Raw genomic sequence first — 13518 nt, 5'->3', positions numbered from 1 at the left:
TGGAGTGGCTACCTAGAACACAGGCTAGACAAGGTTAAGGGAATAAAGTCGGTGCTTATTAAAGGCCTTCAATAGATACACCTTGGACAGTGAAAAGCTTCCCAGAGGCTACACCCAAGGTGGATGGTGGTCATGACTTTTTCAGACAGATAGAAGTTTGGTCTGTTTGCATATAAGGGGTTAATCCTCCAATTACAGCTTCCGCTAATGAAGTCATATTCCCTCAGTTTGCTCCCCCCTCCCAATTCACTTTTGTTTATTGTATTTGGAACCTGAGGCTGTAGGGTGTCCTTGAGTTTCAGAGGAATCTTTTTGTCTGACCAAAATGTGAAGATAGTTAACTAATACTTTCTATGGAGTTTAGAGTTATGCATTGATGCATAACAGGATTTCAAAAATATAAAGGCTAAAATCTTATGCCATGACAGGCCTCACTGAACCAAGGGGCCACTGTGACACTTTGTGGCCCCATGGAACCAAGGAGTCCATTGTGACGCTACAAGGCCTCATGGAAGCAAGGAACCATTGTGACACTCTGGGGTCTTGTTGTGCTAAGGGGTGATTGTGTCACTGTGTGACACCATTGAATTAAGGAGTCCATGGTGACACTGCAGGGCCCCATGGAACTAAGGATTCATGGAACAGTGCGGACCCCATGGAACCAAAGATCCACTGTGACACAGCAGGGCCTCATGGAATTCTGGAGACCATGATGACACTTTGAGGCCACGTTGAATCAAGGGGCTCTGCAGGGCCTCGTGGAACCAAGGAGACCATTCTGCCATTGTGAGTCCCCACAGAACCAAGGGTCCATTGTGACACTGCATCACCAAGGAGACCCCTGTGACACTGCAAGGCCTCATGGGAACAAGGGACCTTGCAGTCCCTTGTATATCTGCAGAGGGATTTGTCTCCTCTACAACGCATGTGGGGGAGACACCTGGCTGAGGGCTCCACATCCTCCTGCCTTAATTTTCTTTGCATTTCTCATTGTTCTTTCAAAATACCCAAACCCAGGGTGAAGATGTTGAGCTAAGACAACGATGGCAACATGGGGGGGGATCTTCCAGGGGATGTGGGGGGTGCTGTGTTCAAGAGGGTTGAGGGTTCCTGGGAGGGATTTGGGGGTCGCTCAGGGTCTTGGATATTCTAGGCTGAGCAGTTCTAATTGCTTTGGGAAACTCTGGCAGAGGTTCTGGGGCAGTTGATCAAGGATTCCCTGCCCAGGAACTGTCCACATATCCCCTGTACCAGTTTTGGGTTTCTCCTGTCCTGGATCCCCCTCTCCTCGCTGTCATTCTCCTTGCCCCCTGCTCATTCTCATGTTACCTCCCTCCTGGTCCCACCCTGCTCCCATCCCAGTCTGGATCCCACTCTTGGTCTCATTCCCTGTCCCGTATTCTCTGTCTGGTTGTCATTCTCATAATCCCGGTCCCATATTCCCTGTCCTGTTCCCGTTCTCATATTCCCAGTCCTCATGCTGGTCCCGCATTTCCATTTCCATATTTCCTGTCCCATTTCCGTATTTCCATTCCCAGCCCTATTTCTAATCCCGGTCCCATCTTTCTAATCCCTATCCCATATTCTCTCTCCAGTTGCTGTATCTGTATTCCCTGTCCTGTTCCCACATTTCCATTCCCAGTTCGTGTCCTGTATTCCCCGTCCCAGTCCTGTATTCTTGTTTCTGTTCCTGGTTCCCGTTCCCATTCCCTGTCCCCATTCCCTGTTCCCTCTCACCAGGCCCGGCCGCCATCGCTCCGGCCCCCCCGCGGCCCACACGTGACCAGGGAGAACCCCGCGCTGCTTCCGCCCACCAATCACAGCGCGCGATCGCTCCTGGATTTGCATAACCACGCTTTCGGTCCTGACCCCGCCCACCGCCGGCTGAAGCCGCGTCCGGGCGCTGTTTATTCCCAGTTCCGTCCCAGTGCTCCCAGTAAGAGCGGTCCTAGCACGGAAAGCGCTCCCAATTCCTTCCGGGTTCTCTCAGGATCGCTTCGAGTGCTCCCAGTATTGGTTCCAGCACTGTGCAGGGCACGGCCACTTTGGAACCCCCCAGGGCAGAGCACGGCTGCTTTTCAGTGTCGGCACCGACCTGGGCCGGGCTGGGAGCGGAGGAGGGGGAGGAAGGAAAGAGGAGCGGGAAGAACAAGAAGGGGAAAGTCAGGAACATGAGGAAGAGGAGCTGCAAGAGAAAGAGCAGCAGCAGAACCACTCGGCTCCCCCGCCCGCCCGCTCAGGCTGCAGTTCCCCCAACTCTGGCAGCATCACCCTGCCCCCCCGGAACCCACAGGTGAGCAGGAAGGGGAACCTCGCCCCAAAACCAGCGGGGGCGTCTCTGGAAGGTTTTCTTTTTGAGGGGCCAGGGTACGTTTGGATCTTGAAGGACCCCGAAGCTCAGCCGGAAATGCCCCGGGAGGGATCTTGGCAGGTCCCACGTGGTGATCACCCAGTACTGGTGGGCAGAGGGCCAGTATGGGGTTTGGGGATCCCCAGGAGAGCCGTGGGGGAATGCGGGAGCCCCGGAGAGGGGAGAGCGCAGAGGGGCATTCCCAGAGCCAGGGAACCCCCGGCAGCCTGGAGGAGTGCAAGAGGTTGGTGATGAGCAGCCCCAGGCTCTCTGAGGTTGAAAGGGGTGATGACATCTCCAGCTACCCTTGGCCCGCAGGAACATCAAAACCAATGTGCTCAGCCCTTGTTTTTCCCCAAAACCAGGATTTCCCATTCCCAAATCATGGTCAGATGGAGGAGGAGGCCGTGAGGAAGATGGCCCAGAAGCCCTATGCAGGTGAGGGGGAAGTCCCTGCCCCCTTCCCCCTCTGTCCTGCTCCATCTCCCAGCCCAGCACGGCCCCCGGCTGCAGGACAACCCCGCTGCCGACACCGTCCTGCCGGGGACATGCTGGGGGGATCTCCTTCCCCCTCCCTCTGGAACAGAGGCAAATCCCATCCTCTCCTTGTCCTTCCTCCCCCAGACAAGGAGCTGAGGATGGAGACCAGGGAGGACAAATCCCCACAGCTGAACCTTATGGAAAAGGCATTTTAAACCAGCTCCATGGTGCAGGAATCCAAGGAGGAGGAAAAGCCCCAGAGATCCCTCATGAGGGGTTACAAATGCAGATCACGGTGATCCAAAGCAGAAAGACCCACTCCGGGCCAGGGAGGTGGCCAGAGATGCTGCTGGAGCTTAGAGCTGAGAGTCCATGAGCAGCTTCATGATGGGGAGAAGCCCCACAAGTGCTCAGAATGTGGGAAGAGCTTCAGCAAGTGATCCTACCTGATCCAACACTGGAGAATCCACATGAGGGAACAGCCCTATGAGTGTGGGGAGTGTGGGAAGGGCTTCAAGACAAGCTCTGACCTGACTGCCCACCAGATGAGCCACACAAAGCAGAGGCGTGCCGATTGTGAGGAATGCAGGAAGACATTTAAGACTAGCTCCAGTCTCCTCAGGCATCAGCAGATTCAGAGGAGAGGCCCTTCCACTGACCCAACAATGGGAATGGCTTCAACCAAAACTCCACTGTCGTCACCCACCAGCGCATATATACTAGGACGAGGCCCTACGAGTGTCCCAAATGTGTGAAGTCCTGTTCCAGAAGCTCTCACTTTACCCTACACCAATGAAGGCACCACTAAGGGAAGCCCTGCAAATCAAGTGCAGGAAGAGCTTCATGTGCTGCTCCAGCTCCATCCCCCGTGGCAGGATCTGTGCTGGATGTTCCTGTGGCCCCCAGTGGGCAGAGCATTGCTGGTCCATGGTGCCCGTGATCTATGTTAGAAATACACCTGGCTGGGTGGCTCCACATCCTCCTGGCTCCCCATGGGCACCTGGACATATCCACAGATCAACATCAGAAATCCATTGTGAAGAGCACGTTTGTCGACTTCTGACCCGAGAAAAATCTCACTCTTTGCATCTTCTGGTGGTATCAAGCAACACTGAATGGCCTTGGAGGTCTTCTCCAATAGAAATCCATCATTTTAATCCTTTCTGGCTCATGGGCATCTTCCACAGCCAAATGGGAACATACTGGGGCAAACCCCACAATTTTGGAGATGGTGGGGTGGAAACCCCTTCAAAAAGGGTTCTTCCCACCCAGCCAAGCATGTGGATGCTTTGCCAGCAGGGACACATAAATTCTTTTGTTTTGGCCTTGAAACAAAAAGGTTTCTGTTCATTCCTTTGAAAGCCCTGTAACTGGGGTTAAAAATAACGACAAGGAACTAAGACATGGGTGGGGCCATGGGGGGAGATGGATGAGGATGTGAGGAACATGGATGGGGACATTGCGAAGTGCTGTCCAATGCAGGTACTGCCACCACATCCCCACTATCACCACCACAGTGCACCAGCCAGATGTCATCACCCAGCAGGGCAGGAGGTGGAACTTGTTCGGCTGTTGACAAGTGGCCCGGAGGTGAGTGACAGTCACCAGGGCGTCCTAGGGACTCCACGCTCAGAGGACCCCAATGGCCCAAGGTACAGCACAAGGGTCAGTGCCACCCACAGTGTCATGTGGCCCCATGCTACATGTCACCAGGGGTGTCCTGGTGACATTGTCCCCCTGCTATCTGTCCTGGTGGCATCATGTCCTTTCCCCTCTGTATGTCCAAATTCCCTACCATATCTTCCTCTCGCCTTCCATGTGTCCCCTGCCCCCAGTGGGGCCAAAAACCATGAGGTCCTGGGCTGTCTGAGGGGACCCATCCTGTAGTGTCCCTGTGTCCCTCAATGTGTGCCCATGTCCCTCAGGATGTCCCCATGGCTGCTTCTGGCACGGAGCATCTGCACTCACCCTGGCACAGGTAGGAAAACACTGTAACACCCCATGACATCCTTGTCCTCTGATTTTAGGTCCTTCTCCCCTCCATTTTCAGTCCTTTTCCCCTTTTTTGGGTTCAGTGCCCCCTATTTTGAGTCTTTTCTGTGCTTGTTTGGATTCTTTCCATCCTTTACCCCAATTTTATGCACCCTCGCCTTCACTTTGGCACATTTTTGGGTGCATCCCTCCCTTCCAACCCCCTCCGCACCTTTTAGGCGCCCCTCACTCCCCTACACCCCAACTCCCTTCCCCACAGACATCTCCCCAGCTGTGTCCCCAACTGTCCCCCTATGCCACATGGACTCAGTGCTCACCATCCTGGATACCCTTGAGTCCCCGGCCTGGGACTGTGGATTTCCTCTTCCAAGAGATTCAGAGCTGGACCGGCTGCCAGGGGATGCCGATGGCACCAGAGCTCAGGGTGGGTGGCCTGGTGAGGTTGGTGGGAGGGGGTTTGGGGTCATCTTGGGACTGACCAGGGGCTTGTCCACTCTGCAGTGAGAAGCAGCCCTGGCCAGGGAGTCTGGGATGGATGGGGGCAGGAGAGATTGGACACTGGTGGACACTTGATGGACACCTGAGTCATGGATCCCAGCTTGACACTTGTCTGGATAGCTCTTGGCCCTGCAGCCCCCCAGCCTAGGCAGCTCCGAGCCCAGATAACCACCAGCCTTGATACACACCTTGGGTGTGTATCACCTAACTGGCCCACCAGCCCATCCCAGTAGCCCCAACCCCAAAACCCCCCAAAACAAACCCAATTCCAGAACATCAATTCTGGATGCTCCCTGCAGAGTGAGGGGGAAACTGAGGCACGGGATGAGGTGATGGGAGGAGACTTTGAGACTCACCCTGGAGACCCCAAAACGAGCACCCACCCCCCAAATTGTCACTGCAGCATCTCAGGCCCCCCAGCTGTCACACTGGGGCGACTCCAGGAGCCACTGCAACCCCAGGCCCCTCGAGGGGTGACCTGTGGTGTCCCTCTGGTGTCACTGGCGAGTCCCCAGCAGAAGCAACATCACCTCCTCAGCAGGAGGAAGACGAGAAGGAGGTGAGGATGTGACTGAAACTCCTGCCCGTTCACATGGGGAGGTCGCCACACGAACGGGGGCCAAGCACAGGTGGAGCAGCGGAGGTACCATGGGGACTGGGGGGGGACATGGGGACAGTCCCCAAGGTCCCCTCAGGGGATGCTGTGGTGGGGGCGGGGGGGAGGGGGTGCAGGGTGGAGCAGCATCTTCAGGGGGATGTGGGGAGATGGAAATGGCTGGGAGTGACCCCAGAAATGTTTTCACCACCTCCTCCTGTAACATGTGGGCCGCCCCCTTCTTTGGGGTGCTGGTAACAAATTGGCAGATGGCGGTGACAAAAAGCGCAGGTGCCACCTCGGGGATTGCACAGAGAGAGGGTCCTGCAGCATGACCAAGACCCCCCTGACTGAGGGGCACCCCAGGGTGACAAAGGGGGGGGGGGGTCAGGGGTGTCCCCAAGGTGTGAGGGGAGCAGGTTTTATGGGGAAGTGTGGTTGGGGCGCAACAGAAATGCGTCCAGTCCTGCCGGTGTCCGGAGCACGAGGGGGACATGGCACCTGTTACCCTGTCACTGTGTCCCCCTGTCTCCCATCATCCACTGTACCCCACTGTCCCTTTTGCTGGGCAGCAAGGGGTGGTGGCACTCCTGGATGGGTGTCCAGGTGGATCTGCACTCACCTGCTATGGACAGAGTTGTCAAACGTGATGTGGGGACACTGGGTTGCACTGTCATTGGCATTTCACTGTCATTGTCACCATCACTGTCAGTGCCACTGCCATTTGTCACTGTTATTGTCACTGTCACTGTCCTTAGCACTGTCACTGTCACCATCACCATCACTGTCATAGCACTCACTGGCTGCTCCCCAGGGTCCGCAGAGGTACTGGGGAACAGCCAGGGGACAGATGGATAGATGTGGGACAGAAGGACATGAGTGAGACACCAGGAGAGACATAAGGCACACAAAAGGGACATGAGAAGATACCAGAAGGACACTCAGGGGACACTGGGACACTTGCGGACACTCACAATATCACTGAAGGTGTAGCAGTCGGGGATTTTCTGTTTTAGTAGCGTTTGGATGTTGATGGCCTTGAGCTGGAACTCCATGATGACACTGATCAGCCTGAGGGGACAAAAAACACTACAAGAGGCCTCAAAATCACTAAAAAATAAAATAGGAAAAAATCCACCTCAAAATCCCAAAGAAACCAATGCAAAAGGGAAAACTCCGCCGCAAAAAATCCCCAAAAAAGAGAACAAATCTGCCCATAAATCCCCAAAAAACCCTGTGAGTTCCCCAAGTTCAAAAAAAAACCTGGAAAAGGAAAAATTTGACCCCAAAAATCCCCCAGAAATTAAAATTCCACCCCAAAATCCTAAAAAAAAAAAAAAGGAAAATTTCCACCCCAAAATCTCAAAAAATCCAATGCTAATGGAAAATTCCACCTGAAATCCCCAAAAACCTCAGGAGTTCCCAAAATAACAAAAAAAAAAAAACATTCTAGAAAAGGAAAAATTCTGCACCAAAATCCCCCAGAAAACATCAGGAAAGGGAAAACTTGGCCACAAAATCCCCAAAAATTACCCTGGGAAAGGGAAAATTTCATCCCATAATCCCACACAGGAATTCGGAAAAAGGGGTCGCAAATCCAACACTTGGATTTTAGGGATGGGAAACTTCCCTGGGTGGGACTTGTGGGATTTACCTGTGGAATTGGAGGGTGAAATTGCTGTCAGTGCAATCCAGCACCAGCAGTTGGGGGTCTCCAGGGTACACCCCCAGGCACTCTGTGGGCTTGGGACTGGGGTCAGGGAATGCTGAGAGCCCAGAAACCCTGGGACTTCCCAAATCCTGAATCACATATACTCCAGGACCATCCCAAACCTTGCACCTCAAACCCAAACCCCAAACCCCAAACCAAAACCCTACTCCTAAACCTCTTGGGACCATCCCAAATGCCTTTAGAGTATCCCAAATCTCAAATCCCAACCCTAACTCTAAAACCCAAACCCCAAGTGTCCCCACCAGTGATGACGCTGGAGGCAATGTCGAAGGTGTCATTACCAGGGTCAATGTCCCCTGTGCGGAAGAAGTGCTGTGCCTGGTGCCATCTCTGGTGACACCTGCAGTGCCAGCATAGGGGTAGTGGCCCAGGGTCTTGTTGAGGACAGCCAGGTACTGTGGGGACAGGGAAACAGTGCTGGGGATAGCACTGGGGCACCTCAGCGTCCTCAAATCACACCAGTGTCCCAAATCACCTCCATAGGCTGAGGTCCTTCATGTCCCCAGATGACCACTGTGTCCCCAACTCTTCTAACCCCTTTCAGTGTCCGTGTGCCACCTTCTTGAGGACAAAGGCATGGGGTGGGAGGTGCTGGCCTGGCACAGCCCTCGGGGTGCCCAGTCCCCCTTGTCACTCCCACACCTGTGCATGTCCCTGTGCCAGGGCTGGCATTAACGGTAGCACCGGGCCAGGCACTGGCACAGACACCAACCAAAACGGCTTGCAACCAGCAGGGCCACCCATGGGGTGGGCACGGAGCCACCCCAGCCTGGCCCCACGCCTGGCCTGTCACTGCCATGCCCACCAGCATTGCCACACCATAGACTAATGTGTCCCCTGGCACTGCCGTGCTCGTGGTGGCATCTCCACGGGCATTCCAGCACCTGCGGCGGCACTTCCATGGCCATGTGTGCCTTGGTATCACCACACCCCTGGTGGCACCTCTATGACCACCTCATCCTGACACCCCTGATCACCACCCCCTGTGGATGACAGGGACACTGTGAGCACCTGCACCCTGTTCTGTCCCTTCAGTTACCCCCTTGTAGACATCTCTGCTGCCAGTGGCACAGGTGCCACCTGATGCCACCGTGTGGGACTTGTCCCAGTTATCGCCGATGGATAGACACCTGGTGCCACTGGGCAGGGATGATGTCCCCAGGGCTTGTGGCAGAGCAGGACCCACACTGGGAAGGCCACATCCGAGGCCACCAAACTGTACCCAGCAGGCAGGAGGGACACCGGTGAGAACATGGTGGTGCCGCAGGGGGGGTGGCAGGTGACGTGTGGGGCACATGTGGGCACAGGAACTCATGCATCACGGGCTGGGGCAGGTACCATGCTCCAAAATCATGTCCCCTGTCCCTGTGTCCTGTTCCGTGTCCTGTGCCATGCTCAAGGTCATGTCCTGTGTCCTATACCACACCCTGCACCCTGTGTCATGTCCTATATGCCCCATGTCCCATGTTTCATGTCTTTAGTCCCATGTCCCATGAAACCCTTCACGCTGTGCCCCAGTCATGCCCAGGGCCCTACACCAAGCCCAATCTTGGCATCATGGCCCTGGGAACTGGGACTGGCACTGGGGCTGGAAGCCACCTGGGACAATGCCTGGCATCATGACACAGCAGCTGGAAACGTGGTGGGGACTGGGACTAGACCAATGGACACCGGGTCTGGGGCTGGGCACTGGAACTGGACACCAAACCAGGATCTATCTTAAGCCCCCATACTGGTCTGGCAGCACTGAGGTTACTGGGGATACTGGGAGCTACTGGAGGGGTACTGTGGGTGCTGACTGCTTCCCCCCCAGAACACGACAAGAGGAACCCCCGGGGGGGGGGGGGGGGGGGGGAGGTGGGGGGCAGGAGCCCCGAAAATGAGACACGCGAGTTCCCAGTTCAGCAAGGTCACGGTGCGACAGCCCAGTCCCTGGCTCCTCCCCTGTCCCTGTCCCCTCCTCGGTCCCCAGGGCATGACACGGGGCTGTCCCTATCCCAGTCCCTGTCCCCATTCCCGGTCCTGTATTCCCGGTCCCTGTCCCCATTCCCTGTTTCCATTCTAGGTCCCTGTCCCCATTCCAGTCCCCATTCCAGTCCCCGTTCCCACTCCCGTTCCCGCTCCCGCTCCCATTCCCGTTCCCTCTCACCGCACGCCGCCGCCATCGCTCTGCCCACCGCTCCCGCCCTCACGTGACCAGGGAGAACCCCGCGCTGCTTCCGCACACCAATCACAGCGCGCGATCGCTCCTAGATTTGCATAACCACGCCCTCTGCTCCGACACCGCCCACCACCGGCTGTAGCCGGGTCTAGGCGCAGTTTGCTCCCAGTTCCCTCCCAGTGCTCCCAGTAAGAGCGGTACTGGCAGGGAGAGCGCTCCCAGTTGCTTCTAGGTGCTGTCAGGATCGTTACCAGTGCTCCCAGTATCACTTCCCAGTGCCGCGCGGGGCGCAACCGCTTTGCAATCCCCCAGGGCGGAGCGCGGCTGCTTTTGCGCGTCGGCACCGGGCCGGGCCGGGCTGGGGGAGGAGGAGCGGAAGGAAGAAGAGTAGTGGAAGGAAGAGCAGCAGCAGAACCGAGCGGCTCACTCGCTCGCCCGCTCTAGGCCGCAGCTTCCCCGACTTCCCCGGCATCACCCCTCCCCCCGGAAGCCGCAGGTGAGCTGGGAGGGGGAGCTCGCCCCAAATCCATCGTGGGGAGGTCTCCTGGAGGTTTCTTTGTGGGGCAGGAGATGTTTGGATCTTGCAGGACCCCGAAGCTCAGCCGGAAATGCCCCGGGAGGGATCTTGGCGGGTCCCACATTGCGATCGCTCGTTCTGGCGGAGAGGGGGCGAGATCGGTTCTGGGGATATCCGGGAGAGCCGTGGGGGAATACGGGAACCCCGGAGCGGGGAGAGCGCAGAGGGGCGATCCCGGAGCCGGGGGACCCCCGGCAGCCTGGAGGGGTGTGGGAGGTTGGTGATAAGCGGCCCCAGGCTCTCTGAGGCTGAAAGGGGCACTGGCTTGTCCAGCTGAACTTGGCCCGCAGGAACATAAACCCAACGCGCTCAACCCTTCTTTTCCCCCAAAAATGGATTTCCCATTCCTAAACCTTGGCCCGATGGAGGAGGAGGCCGTGAGGAAGAAGAACATGCCCCCGGAGCCCCAGGCAGGTGAGGAGGAAGTCCCTGCCCCTTTCACCCTCTGTCCTGCTCCATCTCCCAGCCCAGCACGGCCCCCGGCTGCAGGACAGCCCCGCTGCCGACGCCGTCCTGCCAGGGACGTGCTGGGGGGATCTCCTTCCCCCTCCCTCTGGAACAGAGGCAAATCCCATCTTCTCCTTGTCCTTCCCCCTCTAGACAAGGAGCTGAGGATGGAGACCAGGGAGGACAAATCCCTGCAGCAGAACCTTGTGGAAGAGGCTGTTTGGAGCAGCTCCATTGCACAGGAAACCAGCGAGGAGGAAAAGCCCGGGAGATCCCACATGAGGATGGGCTGCAAACACAGTTCTTGGGTATCCGAGGAGGAGAACCAGGGCCAAAGAACCGGACAGAGCTGCAGCCAGAGCTCAGAGCTGGGGTTCCATGAGCATCTTCATGATGCGGATAAGCCCCACAAGTGTTCAAATTGTGGGAAGAGCTTCAGCAAGAGATCCTCCCTGATCTGGCACTGGAGAATCCACATGGGGGAACGGCCCTATGAGTGTGGGGAGTGTGGAAAGAGCTTCAGTACGAGATTCAAACTGATCCGCCACCAGATGATCCACACTGGGGAGAGGCCCTATGAATGTGACATACGCAGGAAGAGGTTTCAGACCAGCTCCAATCTCGTCATGCATCAGCGGATTCACACAGAAGAGAGGCCCTTCCGCTGCCCTGACTGTGGGAAGGGCTTCAAATACAACTCCCGCCTTGTCTCCCACAGGCGCATCCACACTGGGGAGATGCCCTATGAGTGTGGGCAGTGTGGGAAGTGCTTCAGGACAAGCTCTGAACTGATTGTCCACCAAAGGATCCACACAGGGGAACAGCCCTATGAGTGTGATAAATGCAGCAAGAGGTTTCTGACCAGCTCCAGTCTCCTCCTGCACCAGCGCATTCACATAGAGGAGAGGCCCTTCTGCTGCCCCGACTACGGGAAGGGCTTCAGGCACAACTCCAACCTCGTCACCCACCGGCGCATCCACACTGGGGAGAGGCCCTATGAGTGTTCTGAGTGTGGGAAGAGCTTTTCACAGAGCTCTCACCTGACCAAACACCAATGGAGGCACCACTAAGGGAAGCCCTGCAAATCAAGTGCAGGAAGAGCTTCATGTGCTGCTCCAGCTCCATTCTCCATGGCAGGATCTGTGCTGGATGATGCCGAGTGACCCCTGGTGGGCAGAGCCCCGGTGATCCATGTTAGGAAGACACCTGGCTGGGCGGCTCTTCATCCTCCTGGCTTCCCTTGAGCACCTGGACATATCCACAGATCAACATCAGAAATCCATTGTGAAGAGCACGTTTGTCGACTTCTGACCCGAGAAAAATCTCACTCTTTGCATCTTCTGGTGGCATCAAGCAACACTGAATGGCCTTGGAGGTCTTCTCCAATAGAAATCCATCATTTTAATCCTTTCTGGCTCATGGGCATCTTCCACAGCCAAATGGGAACATATTGGGGCAAACCCCACAATTTTGGAGATGGTGGGGTGGAAACCCCTTCAAAAAGGGTTCTTCCCACCCAGCCAAGCATGTGGATGCTTTGCCAGCAGGGACACATAAATTCTTTTGTTTTGGCCTTGAAACAAAAAGGTTTCTGTTCATTCCTTTGAAAGCCCTGTAACTGGGGTGTCCTGGTTTGAAGGACAGGTGTTTGCCAAGGAAAGCAGAAGCTTCCCCTTGGACTGAAAGAAAATATGATTCTTCCGATTATTATAATTTCGGAATTAAGAGAGCTCTCAGGCAAAGATATGGGGGTAGGAATAACAGTTCTTTACTAGTATATTTAACAAGACAAACAAGAACAACAACAGCTATGAAATTACCCACAAACAGAACAGTAACTCAGTCCCAGTGTTTTTTGGCTGCAGGCACCTTTTCCCTGAGCTGCAGTTCCCGGTGCTGGGGGCGGGCGGCTCCCGCAGAGCTGCAGGAGGGCTGGGGGTGATGGCAGAGCTGTCCCAGGGGGAGAGAGAGATGGAGAGAGAGCCCTCTGCTCACGGTGTGGGTCCCGATGCTCAGCAGAGTGCTGGATGGTGGTAGTTCACAGCGAGAAGACAGCCGGGCAGGGTCCGATGGTGGTTTCCCGACGCTGGGATGGCAGGGATGGGACACAGACGGCGATCGTCCTTCTCGTCCGAACTCCGCGGGGGAAATGGGCCGAGGCCCAGCCTTCCTCTTCCTCTTCTGGCTGTTTGAATCTCGCGGGGCTTGCTTCTTCCCTCCCGTCCCCTCCCCCTTGTCACCAGGGCCCAGTCAACAGGTATCTTAGCATGACAATGGGGAAAATTCCACAGAGGGAAAAAAAAAATAGAAAGAACTAACCCTCAACATTATCCACCCCGAATTTTCCCCTACCATCATGCCAAATCAAATTAAAAATCTTCAAATTATAGACATCCATACAATTACAGATACAGGCACAGTATTGTAGGTAGTTCACCCTAAAACAAGGTCTCCTTGGGGTATGCATCTGGTCTTTCCATCCCTTTGCATGATCCACCAGGTACACCCTGGCCCTTGAGCAAAAACCACCCCCCGAATTGGATTGTCTTTGCTGGAGGCAGGGTTCACCCAAACAGTTTTTCCTAGCATACCTCTCATATGCACCACTGGAACCTTGTCCCCATCTGGTGTTCTCAAGGGCTCAGACTGGGCAGGGCCTGCTCGATTAGTGGAACCTCGGGTGTTC

General features: G+C 55.8%; 1 protein-coding gene and 1 long non-coding RNA gene across 2 annotated transcripts; both read left to right on the top strand.

Annotated features, from left to right (window-relative positions):
* The first annotated feature begins 1902 nt into the window (after window positions 1-1902).
* Window positions 1903-3105, top strand: LOC134057448 (uncharacterized). The gene is made up of 3 exons (XR_009934305.1): window positions 1903-2293; window positions 2716-2788; window positions 2975-3105. It is a non-coding gene; the product is annotated as an uncharacterized LOC134057448 (long non-coding RNA).
* A 6746-nt stretch (window positions 3106-9851) lies between these two features.
* Window positions 9852-12656, top strand: LOC134057447 (zinc finger protein 239-like). The gene is made up of 3 exons (XM_062514435.1): window positions 9852-10304; window positions 10659-10799; window positions 10986-12656. Exons 2-3 carry the CDS (start codon window positions 10718-10720, stop codon window positions 11900-11902), a joined length of 999 nt encoding a protein of 332 aa, XP_062370419.1. The 5' UTR covers window positions 9852-10304; window positions 10659-10717; the 3' UTR covers window positions 11903-12656.
* The last annotated feature ends 862 nt before the right edge of the window (window positions 12657-13518 follow it).

This window comes from Cinclus cinclus, unplaced genomic scaffold (assembly GCF_963662255.1).
Source record: "Cinclus cinclus unplaced genomic scaffold, bCinCin1.1 SCAFFOLD_66, whole genome shotgun sequence".
NCBI lineage: Eukaryota > Metazoa > Chordata > Aves > Passeriformes > Cinclidae > Cinclus > Cinclus cinclus.
The sequence above is the reverse complement of the archived record's forward strand: the minus strand, read 5'-3'. Positions and strand labels throughout refer to the sequence as shown.